Below are 17,580 nucleotides of genomic sequence, written 5' to 3'. Positions count from 1 at the left end.
TGGACTTTTTAGGCATCTCAGTTGAAAGACAACTTAAAAATACAAACCAATGGTATTAGAATCCTTCAACAGTGAAGCAAACTTATTATATTGGTACAATAACATCTCATTTTTCTTTTTAAAAGATGGTGTTATAGAACAAATGATTAGTGTTGTTATACCAGTTGAATTATTGTGTTTTACAGTAAGAAAAGAAAATTTAGGATGTTGTGTTTACTAATTGCTGCAAAAATTGCTGTACCATTTTGTAAAAAAAGCAAAAAAATTCAACTTTTAAAAATGGTTGTATGTGGTAATTTGAAGGCAATCTTTATATAAATTGCTTTACTTAGTATTAGTCTCATATTCTGGAATAATAATTTTTTTAAATTTTTTTTTTGATATTTTGGATCATTTCTTGTTTATGCTTTACAACATTTTATAACATCATCCATATCCTTTTACCCCCCTTTTTTCCCACCCTACCCCACCCCCACCCCCGTTTTCTTCCTTCTGTTCTTCAAATGTGCAGCAGCAGGTTCATTCTTTCTGTTCTTCTTTTCCAGTTTCCTTCTATGATTCCAACTTCATTTAGCCAGTCTATGAATTCAGTCCAGATCCACAGAATGGCCTTTTGTTATTCTTGCCATGTTTGATTTCTTGTCATTACTTCAAAGATTTCTAGTTGTATTTGTTCCCATATATATTCCATCCATTTCTGTATTGTCCAGATACTTTTATCTTTCCAACCCAATGCTATTAATGCATGGACTGCTCTGATCATAAATTTAAATAACATTTTCCTTTGTTCTATTATTCCATAATCCATTATACCTATAAATAACAGATCTATACTTATCCTTATTTTTACTTTTACATATTTTTCGATATATGATATATATCCACAAATGTTTCACCTCTGGACATTCCAACCACATATGAATATAGATTACATTTTTTTCACCACAATGCCAACACTTTGGACTAAAACCTCTTATCATATATGCCAATTGTTTTGGTGTTCTATACCATTTTAACATTAGCTTCTTCTCTAATTCTGCATATTTCTCTATTTTTATCTTATGTATGTTTTCTATTATTTGTTTAATACAATCTATGTCTGTTACTCCATCTTGTTGCCATTTTCCCATAATAGCTCTTACCATAAACACTTGGTCTTCAATCATATATTTATATAAAACCCCTAATATTTTCCCCTTCGTCTCATCGTATATTTTTATACAATTCTTCATTATACATTCTCCTTTAATTCTGGAGCTTTTATCTTCTCCCAAATGCCTCTTAATACCAACCAATTCTCGACACCACCTATTTCCATGAAGTTTGAAAATGTTATCAACTCCCCTCTTTCATTATACAAATGTGCTACTTTATGTAGACCTTGTCTTTGTAGAGATCCTATCGCTTGACCCCCCTCCTTACTGACCATGCTTCCTAATGGCGCCATATCCAGAATCCCTGGCATCCATAACTCTTTCCATTTCTCCCACATTTCCAGCATCACTTTTCGGGGTCCTGTTAATTTTTGTCTTTCTATTTTTGAACAGCTTGAATATATTCCAAATCTGCCTATATTCTCATTTATCTCATTTTCAAATTTGACCCATCTATCCTTTTTGTCTACTTGGATTCCCATTAAATTTTTTATTTGAAATGCCTCATAATATTCCTGTAGTTTCGGAATTCCCCAACCCATAAGATTCTTAGACATATATACTAATTTGTTCATTACCCTTGGTCTTTTTTGATTAAATACCCATAATTTTATTTTCTTGTCCCACTCATCAAATTGCTTCTTCTTAAACACTGATGGAAGAGTATGGAATAAATAAAAGATTTTTGGCATAATACACATTTTTAATGCCATAATTCTCCTGGAAATTGATAGATTCTTCACTTGCCATTCCTTTAACTGCTTCGTTATTTTCTTCCATATTGCTTCATAGTTATATTTAAACATCTTGTCTCTTTTGTTTGTTATTCTTATACCTAAATGGAATAATACGTTTAATGGCATAAGACTTTATGTGCAAAATCCTTTTTATGGCATTAAAAAGTAATGACAATAGTTATTTCAAGCAAAAAACTAAGTATAACTGGAGATTTCTGTTGTTAACTTCAGTCAGTTCACTTCAGCAGAGAGAGGATCAGGGACAAAGAATCAGAACATCCGTATTAGAGTTCAGTTATTTCTCCAGTTTCACCTGTCTTATGCAGCAAGGTAATATGCCCCATTAATGGAATCGAACATTGCACTGCCATATGTTTAAAAAAATTGTTTTATTTTTTCATCGGTAGGTCTTGTTAGTAAGCAGTAGTCGTCATCCAGATAGATGGATTGTTCCTGGAGGTGGCATGGAGCCTGAAGAGGAGCCCAGCGTGGCTGCTGTGCGGGAAGTTTGTGAAGAGGTAAGTCATTGATTAGAGAGACTTGCTTGAGGTAAAGACCAAAATGTTCCATTAATAAAAATAAATGAATATCTTAGAAAGCAAAACTTACATAAGATTATACAAAAGCAGAAACTTTATTATTATTGGAATACGCTACCCCAGAGGATGGTGGAGTCTTCCTCTTAGGATGTTTTAAAACTTAGATGGCCATCTATTGAAATTGCTTTGATTGTGTGTGGGATTGGACTGGATTACCCTTGTGGTCTCTTCCGACTGTATGATTCTATGATTGTGAATGACACTATAACAATAAGAGAAATGGTGGCGGCTATAAAAACTTTTAAAATCATGAAGGTTCCCAGTGAAAATAGTCTGTTGGGATTGTATTATAAGTGTTTTGAAGATGAAATTTTAACAACCTGAACAAAATACTATGAACTCCATCTTGCAAGGAGGAAAGATGCTGGAGTCATGAAAAGAGGCTAATATGACATTAATACCTAATGAAGAATAAGACCTAACTTTGACAAGAAACTATAGACCGATATCATTACTGAATAATGACTATAACAGTGCAATTGGGTGTATCTGTGTGCATTGTGAGGCACGATGCAGGAGCAGAATAGCGAAACCGCTTCCTAAGTGGTGTGGGGCACCATGGTGTGCCCTGAGATGGCACAGAAAAAAACAGCACTAGGAAAAAGGGATGACAGGGTAGGAACACCAATATGGAGGGGCTGGGGCTGTGACTGATAGATCAGCTGAGAGGCCGCAGGGGGCAGAGGAATGCAAAGAGAGAGAGAGAGAGAGAGATGGTAGAGCCAGCCACAGTTGGGGAAGGGGAGAGACCAGGCACAGAAAGGTTCAGGAGGGGCTAGGCCAGTGGTGGCGAACCTTTGGCACTCCAGATGTTATGGACTACAATTCCCACCAGCCCCTGCCAGCATGGCAAATTGGGGCTGATGGGAATTGTAGTCCATAACATCTGGAGTGCCAAAGGTTTACCACCACGGGGCTAGGCCAACACATCAATGAAGGGAGTAGCTCGGGGGACATCCTCCCAGAGGCAGGTAGCCCCCAACAGAGCTCGGGAAGATACAGAGGCACCAGGGGAGCGATGGGGTCAATGGTGACTCCAGCGGCCCAATGGATGACCAATCTGGCAAGCGACCCCTTTGGATAGGTGCAGAAGGAACTGCCAGAGGCAAGGTAGGCAGTACTGTGGTACTCAGACAACCAAAAAGGGTGTCCATCTGTGTCTGGCCTCAGTGACTCCTATGCCATGTCAAGTAAAGGAGGTTCTTTGTGGCACTGGAATTAAATGTGTGCTCTCACAATTGGGCTATTGTTAACCAGATTCAAGTGTCTGTGCCGTTAGGAGGGGCTTTGTCTGACGCACTGCATTCTTAATTTGGGAAGGGAAAGAATGATGTCATTTGTCAGGCAGACCTTGATACCAAATCGTTGAATTAAGACTGGCATCAATCTTACCTTTGCTCTGTTCCATGAGGTTGGGCTGTACATGATATCAAGATTATGACTGATAGGCCCCCCTGTCAGACTATAGGCTTGCCTGAGTATCCGCTTCAATATGTGGTGGAGACAGAGGCATTGTTGGAATGCTGTTCCATGATTAGTTGGTATTCCTATGGACTCCAGTACAGTTTCTATCCTTTCAACTGGAGTGGTTCTTTTTAAAATTTCTTTCATTTACTGATGTAGCAAAGGGTATGCATTGTATTTGTTATTTGTCTTATATTTATTTTGTAGTATATTTTATATATTTAATTCAGATCCATGCTGGAAACTGCTCTGTGGCAATGGTATTAAAATCAGATAAATAAGTACTGTGCCTGGACCTTAAGCAGCTAAAACATTCTTCAATATTTTTGTAATAAGTAGTTGAGTTGGATGCAACTCCTTTTTGGCAGAACAGGAAAGAAAGTTTGTACTTGTATGGGGCAGGAATGGGTGTTACATTTGGCTTTTCAAACAGGTGCTAAAATAAGTCTTGGATTTAATTTGTCAAAGGATGTTAACTTGAATATAGTATTGCTCCTGGAGCTTGACTTGTTTCCTTTAGGGTTGTTTTATTTTTTAATTTGATGGGGACAGTGGTCAGATGCTGATTTGTGAATTGTTTTAATTTAACATATTCTTAATGTATTCACTAATGAAAAATAATTATTTCAGTCCTGCTTTGTATGCATTTTTCATAAATTGATGCTTGCACTAAATTGCTTACACTATTTATAAACTGGGTAGTCAAACGGAAGTAAGGAATGCAGTCATAATGTAAGTTAGGGAAATGAAACATTTTTTCCTTTTCTTTTGAAATTTTCCTAGGCTGGCGTGAAGGGGACTTTAGGAAGATTAGTAGGAATTTTTGAGGTAAGTATCAAAATAATTACTACCTGCCTGTGAAATCATGCATGTCATGTGATTATGATTTGAAAACTTGTAAAGCTTTCAGTGAGATGGATAGCAAGGTTATTCATTAATTTTCTTGCCATTTATAGTCTTTCAAGTGTCAAAGGACATAGAGAACAGTACTATCTGCCAACAGGCAAAAACTACGAAGATTTATTCTGGAAATATTTTCACATGTTGTCTCATGTTATAATCACCTTCTTAGTATCCTTAGATGACCTTGGTGCAGTATTACTGTCAGTATATCTTTGTGGAAGGAATGGTCTCACTATCACTAGTATAGTGTTCTTGCTTTTTTAAAGGCTGTTCTATAACTTCCTATACTGTCTTACAAAAATAACCTTTAGTCGTTTCTATGGGCATTATGTGCCTTTCACCTTTAAATATTGGCCTTGCTCTTTTCAGAATCAGGACAGGAAGCACAGAACATATGTTTACGTACTTATTGTCACAGAAGTGTTGGAAGACTGGGAGGACTCTGTGAATATTGGTAAGACTTTTACGATTGTAGATAATCTAGCCTGAGACTTTTCGCTAAATTCTGTTCCTTGTATTCTAGTTTTATTCTCTTGTTTGTTTCTTGGAAGTCAAAATATACTGGCCTTTGAAATGATTTTCGTAGCATTTTCTTCACAGTAGACTGGGGGTTCCAGTGTTCTTGAATAACTAGGGAGCTCTTAGCGGATTCCTGAGAATTCTAGGTTGTATTTTTTTTAAATCTAGTTTTCATAACTGTTGTTGAATAGTGGTAAATTCTGAATAATCAAAGCAGTACTAACTGCCCAGCACTGCTGTATTTTTTAAAAAATTAGATGTGTATATCATACTGCTGGTGGTTGTTCAGCTCTTGCCTTTCAGCGTGAATCAACTTGTGTTACCTTTTTAATTTCAGTGGTTTTTGTCAGTGTCAAAAATATATGCACATTTATTTTATGTGTTGAAAATCTGCAGATTGTGGCTCTTCTGAATTATATATTTTTAATTGGCCCTCTTTGCTGGACTAGTGGCCAACTGCTGTCTTGTCTTGAACGTTTCAGTCAGCATAACAAAGTGCATGAAATATGTATTCATCTTGTCTTCCAAATCTTACCCTTTTATTTGTACCTAAGCTTCTTACAGTGCAATCTGGTGCCAGGTCACGCCAGTTAACGTCCACTGAAATCAATGGATTTAGACTGGAGTGGTTCTGCCTAGCATTGCATTGTTAATCTTTTATTCTTGAATTTTAAAAAAACCTGTTTTTCTTAATTTAAGAAAAGAGTTGAAGCTCATGTTCCAAAAAGCATGGGAATTGTAACAAGGTTTTTTGCTTTAAACCTACCTTGTAATCAGTGAAGATTTTATTTATTTTTAGTCTGCCTTTCTCACTGAGACTCAACAAGGATTATGGGATTTAAACAGCACTATCTTGCTTATTGTGCTTGCTTAATATCCTAGGGTTGTATCTTATGTACCTAGGTTGTACCTTGGCCTCTTAGTAGCTAGTGGGTTGATTAGGTGTACCACATTTGCTTTAACTGTAAATAATACCAAAATTATATAACACATACAAGTGTAACCATAACTAAAGACAATTATTAGCTAATGGGTTGCAGAGGGGAGTGTTGATGGCTGTGACTGTACAGCTCTTTGAAGGAGCAGTGGGTGCTATTAAGGTAGAGATTTGAGGCCAAGACAAAGTGCTAAAAACAAAGTTCTGGGTGTATTTAGTAATCCATACAGATGTGCATGATTTCAGTAGGGATTCTGCTATGAAAGCACAAATGACACGCAATCTGAAATCTTCATCAACTGTATTGTAACATTGTCCTGACTCTGTTGTTTACTAAATCTGTCCTTTTCACTTGTTTCAACCACATAACAATGTCATGCAGCACTAGGTGAAAATGGTTTAAATAAACAAAGCAACGGAGGTGAATCATGGGAGGGGGAACAACATTGAAATAAAAATCAAGTATGTCTCAAATATGGACGACTGCACAAGGATCCCTTAAATGTGAAACATCCAGAGGTTCATTCCACTATTGACTTTGTTGATAAACAGCATGGAAACTGTCACTTCAGCTTTTCTAGAAACTAGTGGGTGGTACCTCTTTGAGAGGTATTTATTACTATACAAGTGCCACAGGCTAATAGGCTGCATCCTTTCTTGGCATCTCAGAGTGTTTGCTAGTTGCTTGCTATGTATGAGCCTTAGGATGGCTAGTTGCCAAGGTATACTGTACAACATACATAGAAACAAAAGGGTTTAGGTGAGAGATTGTTAATCTGTGTCTAGATCTTCTGTGTAAAATGCCCTGCACGCAGGAAAGTCTTTGAATACTCATTTTCTGTAAGGATTTTTTAAATGGAGAAACATTCAATTAAAAGAACTTCCACTAGCAGTTTGAAATGTCATAGCCCAGATACAGGTTTTACTGCCTCAATGAGAACAAGGACCTGGATATGACCTGTTTTTGTAGAGCAGGCTTAAACATCGTAATGTTACAAATACACACTGGGTTGTCAAAAATTAAACAAAGGACAGAACTTGACGCCAACCTGAATTTTTGCCAACACTGAAGCCTCCAGACAGATAATTAAACAGTGTTTCTGCTATCTACAGAAAAGTCTCCTTTTGACAACATATAATCCTTCATACCCATTTTTGCATTGATTAAATAACTCAATTTCATAAGGGGCAGAATATAGCGAAAGCAGTGGCTGCCTCATGCCTTCATATAGAGCTGCTTGCACAGCTTTATAATTTGAAAATCTTCATTTAAAATTTTGATATCTGCTGAATGAATACCTAGTTTGTAATGGATATTTGTCAAAGTAGATAAGCAACTGCAACTCAGAAGCATGTGTACTGTAAAAGGGGCATTGACTTGGAGCTTCAGCTGAGTCATGTTGTAAGGCAGCAAATTGTATCCTTCTGGCTCCCTGAAACCGAGGCTGTTTCCGCACGGGCGGAATACAGCGACCCAGGGACGCTAAAAAACAGCATCCCTGGGGAGGGGTTCGCATGGCCGCCGCCGCATCGCAGCAGTGGTGGCCTCACAACTCCCGAGCGGTGTGAAGCCGCTGTTTCTGAACCTCGCTCCCTGGGCGAGGTTTTTCAGAAACAACGGCTTCCAAACGCTGCCGTGCAAACGGCAGCAGCTGGAAGGCGCCATTCCCCCCCTTCCCGAACGCCTTCTCTTCCCTCTGACCTTCCTGCACGTCGCCCAGGCCTGGGGACACGCCCCCACTGCCCTGCGACTCCAGAGCTGTCGCGCAGGGCAGGGGGGCGTGTCCCCTGGCCTGGGCGATGCGCTGGAAGGTCGGAGGGAAGGTAAGGTGTTCAGGCGATGGCGCAGCCTCCGCACAGGCTGCGCCGTCTTACCCGCCCCTACCGGGACCGGTTGTTCGAACAGTCCCAGGGGGGTGCGTCGGCGTCATGTACGCCGACGCACTCCCCGATCGTGGCCGTGCGGAAACGGCCCTAGAGTGGGAGATACCCTGTTGATCTGCATCAGGAGTGGGGAGAATTGGCAAAAACCACTGTCCTCTGCTTCACAAACAGAAAAGCATTTCCATTGGTGAAGCGGCTATTTTTTCAGGCAACTGCTATACTCCATCTGAAAGTTAAGGGAGAAAACTGTCAGACTATGTTCCATTTGTCCTAGATGTGTCCTTTCAAAACACGTTCTTTCTCTCAGCTTTACACTTTTGTAAATGTTACAAATAAGAACTTTGACTTCAGTCAAAGTCAGAACTGGAAACAACTTTTTATGTACCGGTATTGTGAAAAGTTGAATCGTACAATTTGCCTGTGGACATTCTATAAGGAAGGAATTGTAAAATATTCAGTTGTTTTGCTGTATTACTAACTCTTCCCTCTTTTTCTTTTTACCTGCAGGGAGGAAAAGGGAATGGTTTAAGACAGATGATGCCATAAAAGTTCTACAGTATCACAAACCTGTGCAGGCCTCGTACTTTGAAACCTTGAGACAAGGCTGTTTGGCAAACAACGGCACCCCTGTTGTGACCACATCATTCTCAAAAGAGAGCACTATGTCTGATATCAGATGACTGAGGATGTCTGTATAAGAAAAACAGATTTTGAAAAATAGACTGAAACTTGGATTTCCTTTCCTTCTTCCCTCCTCTTGCCTCTTTCACATGCTTCCTCTGTCAAACAAGACATGTCCAGCAGCCTTTGGCAGAGCAAATGTTTGAGTGTTGCATTCTAGTGGAAAGTGGGTTTTTCTTCCTTTTTTTTGGATATGTATTTTGTAAAACACCTCTTGTGCATGAAGTGCCCCTCCCTATTACCCAAACTTTAACATTCTGAAAGGCAAGGCTGTTAACTTCACCTCCGCCTTGTCTTCTGAAATGTTCTGCTGTGTTGTCCCAGCCATAACCAGACCTTTTATCTTTTCAGTTAAAGAAGGGTACAAATGTGAGATTGGTTCTTTAAGTCTTAGACTTTGTACAGTAAGGTGCTGTTGAGATCCGTTTGGTCACCTTCTCAGTGCATGTGTGTAATTTTTTTCAGATGGAGAAACCTAACAGGGGCTTCTTCTATAAAGAAGGGCTTCATACTCTTGTTTGCCTTGTTTTCTAAAGAAACTTTTTTTGTGACAGTGCTAGTGGCTGGGCCAGTTTTACTCCCTGCACCTACTCCCTGATCCAAATTTAGTACTTTGACACTTAGAGGAGAAGGCCAAGCTATAATCACTTGCAAGACATCCCTGGTGCTGTGTTCTTTCTACAGTTTCAGTCAATATGACATCTTTAACACTGGACACAAGGAATTGGTCACTACTCTATCAAAAGCTTATGGCCTCGGAAACTAAATGAATTCCAGCCTCAGTAAATAGGAATCAGGGATTCAAAATTAGTTTAAAAACTAGTGAACTGGAGCATCAAGCATCAATGCTTTCTGCTGGTCTGGAATTCTCTCCCTTCCTGCTGCATACTGCAGATGTCTCTTCTTGTCCACATGCCTTACACTATACTGAACTGGATATTGCTAAAGCATTGGATTGTACTTTCTGAGTGTCATTGCATGGACTTTGATGAGATGGTCACAGAGTTCCCTGAAAAGAAGTCCCAAGGGAAAACTTTAGGTGTTCAGTGTCCTTTGTCTGTAGCATTGAAGCACTTGTTATTGCACCAAGAAGCATGCTCAGAATGGTAAAATTTTACCCCGCAGTGGCAAAGGTGCAACTGGCTCCCAAGCAGAAATGCTGATGTGGAGAACTGTCATCGAATAGGATAGTTAACCTGATGCATTGGCACATGTCACATTTTTGTTTCTATTGATGTATGTTTCATGCTGTCTTGATTTGCCAACAGTGTTGTCTAGTTGGGAGACTTTGAAAAAGGTTTGGGGAGGTAGCCGGGTGGGTGGGCTGGGGAAGGTTGGGGGTGGGGCATTAGTTAATCCCTGGCTTGGGACAGGACCTAGTTGCTATATTTGGTGACTTCTTCTTTGTCAGAGTATAGCCAAGATGTGAAATTAAATCTGCAGTACTCTTCTTTAACTAATCATTCTCTTCCCATTAAATACAGCATGCATGCACACACACACATTTGAAATGGTCATGCAGCTTAAAGTAATGTAAATTAGTATACTTTCCACTTTGGATTTCAGATCAAATTTTATTATTTTCATTTCAATTCCATGTTTTCAGAGAATGGAATCGCATTCCACAGTACGGGATCACAGAGACAAAAGTGATCATTATCGCCAAAAACTCTACACAGGAAAAGGTTGAAAGGTGTTATTTAAGAAGTGGCTTAAACCTGAACATCTAGACTAGAATTATGCTATGCCACTTCAGTGCCCTTTACCTTAAAAATCAAACAATAAACAGTTAACTCAAAGGGCTTGACTGGTGTCTTCAAGTGTACAGTACAATATCTCTTAACCTATATGTGGCACTTTCCAATATAGCAAACTTGCCTTCAGCTAAGAGTTTTGTGTTTCACTGAGTAGATTAGGATATGAAAGATTGTTGAAAGAATCCCGAAAGGGTGACTGCAGTTTTAATATCTACAGCATGCACAGATTTTTTAAAACTCTAAAATGTTTTTATAGGGCTGTTAAACTGACAATTTAGGATAGAATATTGTTAATGATTTGCTAACAGCTTTTTGTTGGGTCAGGAAAAATAAATTGTGCCAAGAAAGTAGTGTAATGTGGGATGAATTGATGCTGTATTTGCAACTGCATTGGTTGACTGTTTGCTTTCTTAACTGGAAACAGAAGATGTAGCTCCTTGGGTGAAAACAAGCTGGAATCTTCATCAACTGTATATTCTAACCTAGTCCTTGTTCCTGTTGCTTACTAAATCTCACCTTTTCACTTGCTTTTACTGCACTGTAGAGAGAATCCACAATTTTCCCAGTATCTCAGGGTATTCTCTAATAAATGAGTCATGGAACTACTTAACAAATATGAATGAAAAATCACATCAACTCATTTTTCAAAATATATTTAATTACGGTGGAATTTCCTACATTGATAGACCATGCATCTAATATAGTACAAACAACTGGGTAGTTTGATTTGAATGCAATCCATATTAAGTATTTAAACTGATCCTCAATTTGAAAATTTAAAGTATTTTATATTTTTTAGTTAAATTAGACTTCATTCTGAATTTCATGGTAAAATATAGTCACTTTCAGACCATACTTGTAAAACATGTGAAACATACCTAGACTTGCGTATTGTATCAGAGCAAACAAGAAAAATGTGCTTGAAAGATTCTTTATAATAAGCCTTACATTCTGAAGACTACATATGGCCCCAGATCTCTCTGGGGCATCCCATGGACTCTGAGAACCCTCACTTTCATTTTTATAGGTACATGTCTAATCCGCTGCAGTAGCCGAGAGGAGGTTGAATAATAAAAATTGCTCACCTTATGCACTTCCTATTTTAGACAAATGCTAGAATAGCATGAGCAGTGTTACAAATTTTTTGGTATATATTTACAAATAATTTCTTACAAGAACAGATTTGGTGCCAATGCTTTCTGCATTGCTGACCTCACTTAGTCAGGGTCTGAGTGGGTATTTGCATTGTGCACATTATGTCTACTTAAATCAGGGTTGACAGTGCTGCTTAAAACTATTTGGCAGTGAATCTTCACATAGCTGCTGGATATCCTTAGTGAATCTGAAACAGTAGTACTGTGAGTGAACCTGCAACCTGTGCTACATCTGTTCAGTATGGAGAGGAACGATGAAGCCCACTTTAAGCTTTCAGCAGTAATATCTGTCACCTTGTTTTATACAATGCAATAGTGATTTTTAATTATATCACTTCTGTGTTTCAGTGTCATAGATTAGAAAGTCTGTGGTATAAAAGTAATAGCATATGCTGGAATCTTTTGATGTAGCTGTTAATCTTTTTGGGCTTATCTTTGATTTAGCTCTTGTTAGATTTTCTAACAATGGGGGGAAATCATCTTTGTATGAAGAGCTTACCCTGAAGTTTTGTCGTGTTTTTAGATGTAGCATAGCTGCTTATCTTCCAAAACATTCTATTTGTTGTTAACCATACTTGTGTAATCTGTTCTATCTACCTTGACTCTTCCAAAAGACCCTTCTTTATTTCTTAGTTTTAAAAATCAGCCAATAAGAAATTGAAGTGCCACGCTATCTTAGTAGTGGTTATATCAGAACGTGTAAGTGGGAAACTGTAGAGATGTCTGCTGTGATATTTTAGTGGAACTGAGAAAGTTGCTTAGACTTAATTTCTGCTAGATAGATAACTGGTTCTGAAATTAGATTCCTGAAAATTAAGTATGCCTACAGTACAGGAAATGAAATATGTGCTAGTGAAAATTTCAGGAACATTTGTGTAGTAGTGTCTCTGAAACTGATTTTTCTACTGTTAAAAGTGTGACTTTTTCTGAAGGGGGCTATCTGTTTTAATCAATGATTGTGCATATTTTCTAATGCTTTGCCAAGTTTTGTTCATCTGTTAACAATACCTGTACCCAGGCACTGGGTGCTGTGCTTGGGAGAAAATGAGAGAGAGAGAGAGAGAGAGAGAGAGAGAGAGAGAGAGAGAGAGAGGTGTTATGTGTCTACTTTACACTGGAAGGGTATGTATGTATGCTCTAATTCCTGTAATAAAGCTGCTGCTTTGAGTACAGTTTTGGTATATCTTATAACAACGATTTTATCAGGGCTGCTAGTTTTTTCAGTACGTTTATTTGTATGAATGCTGAAATGTTCCTGTACTGTGTAGTTTCTCCTTCAGAGGTGGTCATCAGAGAAATTACAAAAAAAGACTATCATTTCAGAGAGTAGCTGTGTTGATCTGCAATAGTATCTGACAAAATGAGCTTTGCCTCTTGAAAGCTCATATGCTGAAAATCTTGCTGGTCTCTAAGGTGCTATGGACTCAAATCTAGCTGTACAAAAAAGAAGCACGGTCCATTTTATTCTTGAAGTGTTCAATTTATTCTGCCAGTTTTAACAAGTGTAGAAACATGAATAAACTGTAGGATTGTGGTGATTGTTATTCTTTTGCTATGATGAAAGTGTAATTAGCCTTGTGAATGTCAACCCCTTGGAATTCCCATTCTGGCTTATCCCTCCCTGAACAGCATGGACCATACAATGTTGGAGTTGACTTCATGAAATTAGCATGCATTTTTACCTTGGCAACGTGGGAGCATGACCACGCCCTCCCAAAGCCCTGCCCCCTGCCTCAGTGCTATAAAAGCAAGTGTCGGAGGCCAATAGATGGCAGTCTTTTCTGCCTCCCCAGAGGGGAGGGCAGAAGGGACTCCTGGCTGCCAGCTCCCTGGGAGCCGGGAGCAAGGCCCCCCAGAGGCTAGGGGTGGGACTTGGGGAGACGTCGCCATGCCCCAGGTTGATGTGCGGCATGGCCACACTTCCTAAGCCCTACCCTGATAGACATCTGTCTCGTCTGCATTCCCGGAGGGGAGGGCAGAAGAGACTGCAGGGCGGGAGCAAAGGGGGATAGCCATTTCCCCTCAGTATGCCTCTGCTGAAAAGACTACCATTCTACAAAGGTAAAGATTATAAAGCAAAATCTAAGGAAAATCTGGCCACCAGATATCATATGAAGATAAACATAGCTGTACTCTCTTAGAATATATTATGTAAATCCTACATAACATTTTGTTGTACTTCCTGTTTTGAGAAGGATTTTTACTTCAGTTGTTGCTTTCATAAAAATTTCATGCAAATTTACATTTAACAGTATTAGGAAACATGAGAAATATGTCACATGGCCATTTGCTAGCCCATAGAATTCTTATGTAATTTTCACAGTGGCAGTCTGGAATGGGAACTATTGGGCTCTTCTGCTCAGTAATCCAGTAAACTGGGCTACAAGAGCTGCAAAAGAGAAAAGACTAATTTCAGCACTCTACAAAATAATTTAAATATAAACCCCTGGTGTATATAGGAAATAAATATCAGAGAAGCTGTTCTTTAACGATTCTGTTAATTTGTGTCTCTAGAAATTTGTACTTGCAAAGAGGTGTATTGGCATTTTAAGAGCATTCTTGGTGATACTGTAACTGTGAAATGGACAGGAGACGTGGCATCGCTTGTTGAATACTTTCAAATGATGCTTATTTAGATGCTAAAAGTTTCAAAGTATGGGGAAAGCACTGATTTATATAACTAGTATTTTTTTCAGAATAAGTTAAGTATTAGTTTTTTACCTCAATTTTTGTTTTATAAGAATTTTCTTTCAACTCTTCCTTCATCTGATTTATCCCTGCGAAACTTGTGCAGTGGTGAAAACATTAACAGACCCACTATGTGATAAACGAGACATCATAAGCTGTATTGCAGAGCCCTTTAAAACCGTGTATATAATTTTAGATCAGTGTTTTTGTTAATGGACCAGCTGGCTACCATCCTATTTCCTAATCCAACTCAAACTGCAAATTCACCAGTTCCCCTGTGGAAACTATAAGCTGTTTCTCAATTAACTATTTGAAGAAATACAGTTTGCTTGCTTATTTGAGACATGCACACACAAATTAATACTGGACATAATTGTATTTAGTATGAGAATGTAAAACAACTCCCCTTTTGGCATACCTAGGGGAAAAATAGCATTTGAGTAAATTGTCATTCTCTTGAAGGCAGAGGACATCTTGGTGGGTGATTTCCACCCCATCTCACGGAGGCAGGAAAAAGAATTCCATCACTTCCTGTCAAGGCTCAGGCTCCATTTTAGCCAGTATTTTTCCTGCTTCTATAGGGAGTGCACGGAATTCTTCAGTCTCCTGCACTTGATTCTTGTTTTCGCACCATTTGGTGCCTGATCCGTCCTCCTGTCTTTGGCTTTTCTCTGTGTCTCTTCTTGTGCTTTTCCCTACTTGTATCTAGGTTGTTAGAATTTTGTCTGTTGTAGTGTGCTCTCTCTTCTAGGGACACTCATTAGCGACCTTCCTGCCAAAAAGGCCCGCAAAATGGTTGACAGGGAGTTTTCCCCTCATAGGCTCCAGAGCAGCCCTTAGGAGGGTGGACTACCCCACTAACAACACAGAAGATCTGGGCGAGGGACAATCCTCCAGCCCAACATTGCGCATGAGAATGTGCACTGGTATGCAGGGCTGAACCGGAGGCTCATTGGCCTCAGCAGCCAAAAGGCTCATGGGGCAAGTGGCAGGTGGGATAGGAACACCTGCCTTCAAAAAGTAAGCGGTTTGATAGCCACAAGCCTACACCATGTCTAGAGCACATCGTAGCACCTACTTCTCTGGATGTCTCTGCAACATCCCAGCCGGAGCCCCCTGCAACAATCCAGCCTGTCAGCAAGGCAAGATCACAGTGGTTTGGGGGGGAGGTGTGCAAACCTCGGAGGAGGGAGATAGTGCTGGAACTGTTCCCTTGCGTGCTCCTTTTGACTGGCAGTCTCTCACCCTGTCTGATTTTGCCAATTTCTTGAATAAGGCTATAGATGACAATTTGCAGCAATTCTACTAAGGCAGAGAGGCCAGGGCTACTTCTCCCTGTCCAAAACAATGCAAGCTCCTATGCATGGGTAGACTAGGGGCTACCCTAGGTCCCCATTGCAGGTCCAGATCCTCCACAACTGGGACAGACTAGGGGTTACCCTAGGTCCGTGGTGGCGAACCTTTGGCACTCCAGATGTTATGGACTACAATTCCCATCAGCAGGGGCTGATGGGAATTGTAGTCCATAACATCTGGAGTGCCAAAGGTTCGCCACCACGGACCTAGGTCCCCATTGCAGGCTCCAGATCCTCCACAACTGGGACAGACTAGGGGTTATCCTAGGTCCCCATCCCCAGGACCCACATCCACCAATTTATGGACATACTAGAGGTTACCCTAGGTTTCCATCTCGCAATCTCCTGGCCTTCCCACGGGAGGAAGATTATAGCAGGGATGAGGAACAACAGTCAGCAGATCATTTCTCTACCTTCATTCTGCTCACAACCATCATATCCCCGAGAGTGCTCATGACATTCCTTGGCTGTTAGGAGGGCAATCAAAGCCTTCTTAATCAGGACTGACTCCATACGCCAAACACAGATTCTGTTCATCAACACGTCTGCCCCTAGCCTAGGCCTTCCAATGTCAACAGCATCTATCAGCTCACATCTCAAGGCCTGTATTATAGAGGCACATAAGGCCCTAAATATCCCAGTTCCATCAGGTATTACAGCTCACTCCACTCGTTCCACAGCTGCCAATGTGGCATTTCAACACAGTGCTACAGTGGAGTAAACTTGCAAGGCAGCCATTTGGTCTACCTCCTCCTCATTTGTTAAGCACTACAAATTACAATCTTGGGGGGCTGCTGAAGCCGTCTTTGGATGGAGGGACCTTGAACACATCATAGACACTTAACGAGAGCCCACTCTAATTAGGGACACTGCTTTGGAAGGTCTCACCAAGATGTCCTCCGCCTCCAAGAGAATGGTCCATTGGATACTCACTGTGAAGGGACCTTCTCTTGGTAGGCAGGAGGACATCTTGGCCCTCTCTGTGCGTTGTTGGTGTCTTAAATGGGTCCACGAAATTCTTCTCCAAAGGAAATACTTCCTTCTAAGGGCTATATGTAATTGTTACTGTTTTTTCCCACTGTTCCTGTTACAGTTAACAATGACTTCTAATGTTCTGTGGTTATATGTTTTTTGCATTCTTTACTGTTATTTCTACTGCTCGGTCAGGCGAATGCTGGCTAAAATGGAGCCTGAGCCTTGACAGGAAGTGATGGAATTCTTTTTCCTGCCTCCGTGAGATGGGGTGGAAATTACCCGCCAAGATGTCCTCCTGCCTACCAAGAGAAGGTCCCTTCACAGTGAGTATTCAATGGGCAGTTCCTCAAACATGGCAGGACCAGGAAAAAAAATCATTTGAAATAATAGTCTTTAGTTCTGTGGCCCAGTCTTGGAACTCTGCTTATTGAGGAGATAGGGATAGAGTATGTGCACAGACTAAGATCTGCTTTAATTAAAGAATCATTCCAAGAACAAGTGGAAAATACAGGTTGACAGGTCAGGTGAGCAGACTGTATTTTATTGGTTCATAGCTTCTATTACTAAGTTATTCAAAAACATGCTATATATGTTTTTGCAAGAATAAGAACCTTCATGAATTTTTGTTTTACCTTTTTTGAAACCTTGGCATTTAGTCTTTCATATAGATTTTTGTAATAATGCAAATAGACTTTCAAGAAACTTTCACAGCATTAAGATGCCAACCACAGCAATATTTCAGAAGGATTTCAGTAAGACTGTGAAATGAGTCT

General features: G+C 39.8%; 1 protein-coding gene across 1 annotated transcript in view; it reads left to right on the top strand.

Annotated features, from left to right (window-relative positions):
• The window catches only part of NUDT3 (nudix hydrolase 3), a 38,106-nt gene extending 24,783 nt beyond the window's left edge, over positions 1-13,323 (top strand). The window contains exons 2-5 of the mRNA XM_048498065.1: positions 2,299-2,409; positions 4,738-4,782; positions 5,227-5,311; positions 8,705-13,323. Coding sequence (XP_048354022.1) covers positions 2,299-2,409; positions 4,738-4,782; positions 5,227-5,311; positions 8,705-8,877 — 414 coding nt within the window. The 3' untranslated portion in view covers positions 8,878-13,323. The remainder of the gene's footprint in view (positions 1-2,298; positions 2,410-4,737; positions 4,783-5,226; positions 5,312-8,704) is intronic.
• The last annotated feature ends 4,257 nt before the right edge of the window (positions 13,324-17,580 follow it).

Source organism: Sphaerodactylus townsendi, linkage group LG05 (assembly GCF_021028975.2).
Source record: "Sphaerodactylus townsendi isolate TG3544 linkage group LG05, MPM_Stown_v2.3, whole genome shotgun sequence".
In the NCBI taxonomy this organism is placed as follows: domain Eukaryota; kingdom Metazoa; phylum Chordata; class Lepidosauria; order Squamata; family Sphaerodactylidae; genus Sphaerodactylus; species Sphaerodactylus townsendi.
Note: the sequence above shows the minus strand (reverse complement) of the source record. Positions and strands in the feature narration are given on the sequence as shown.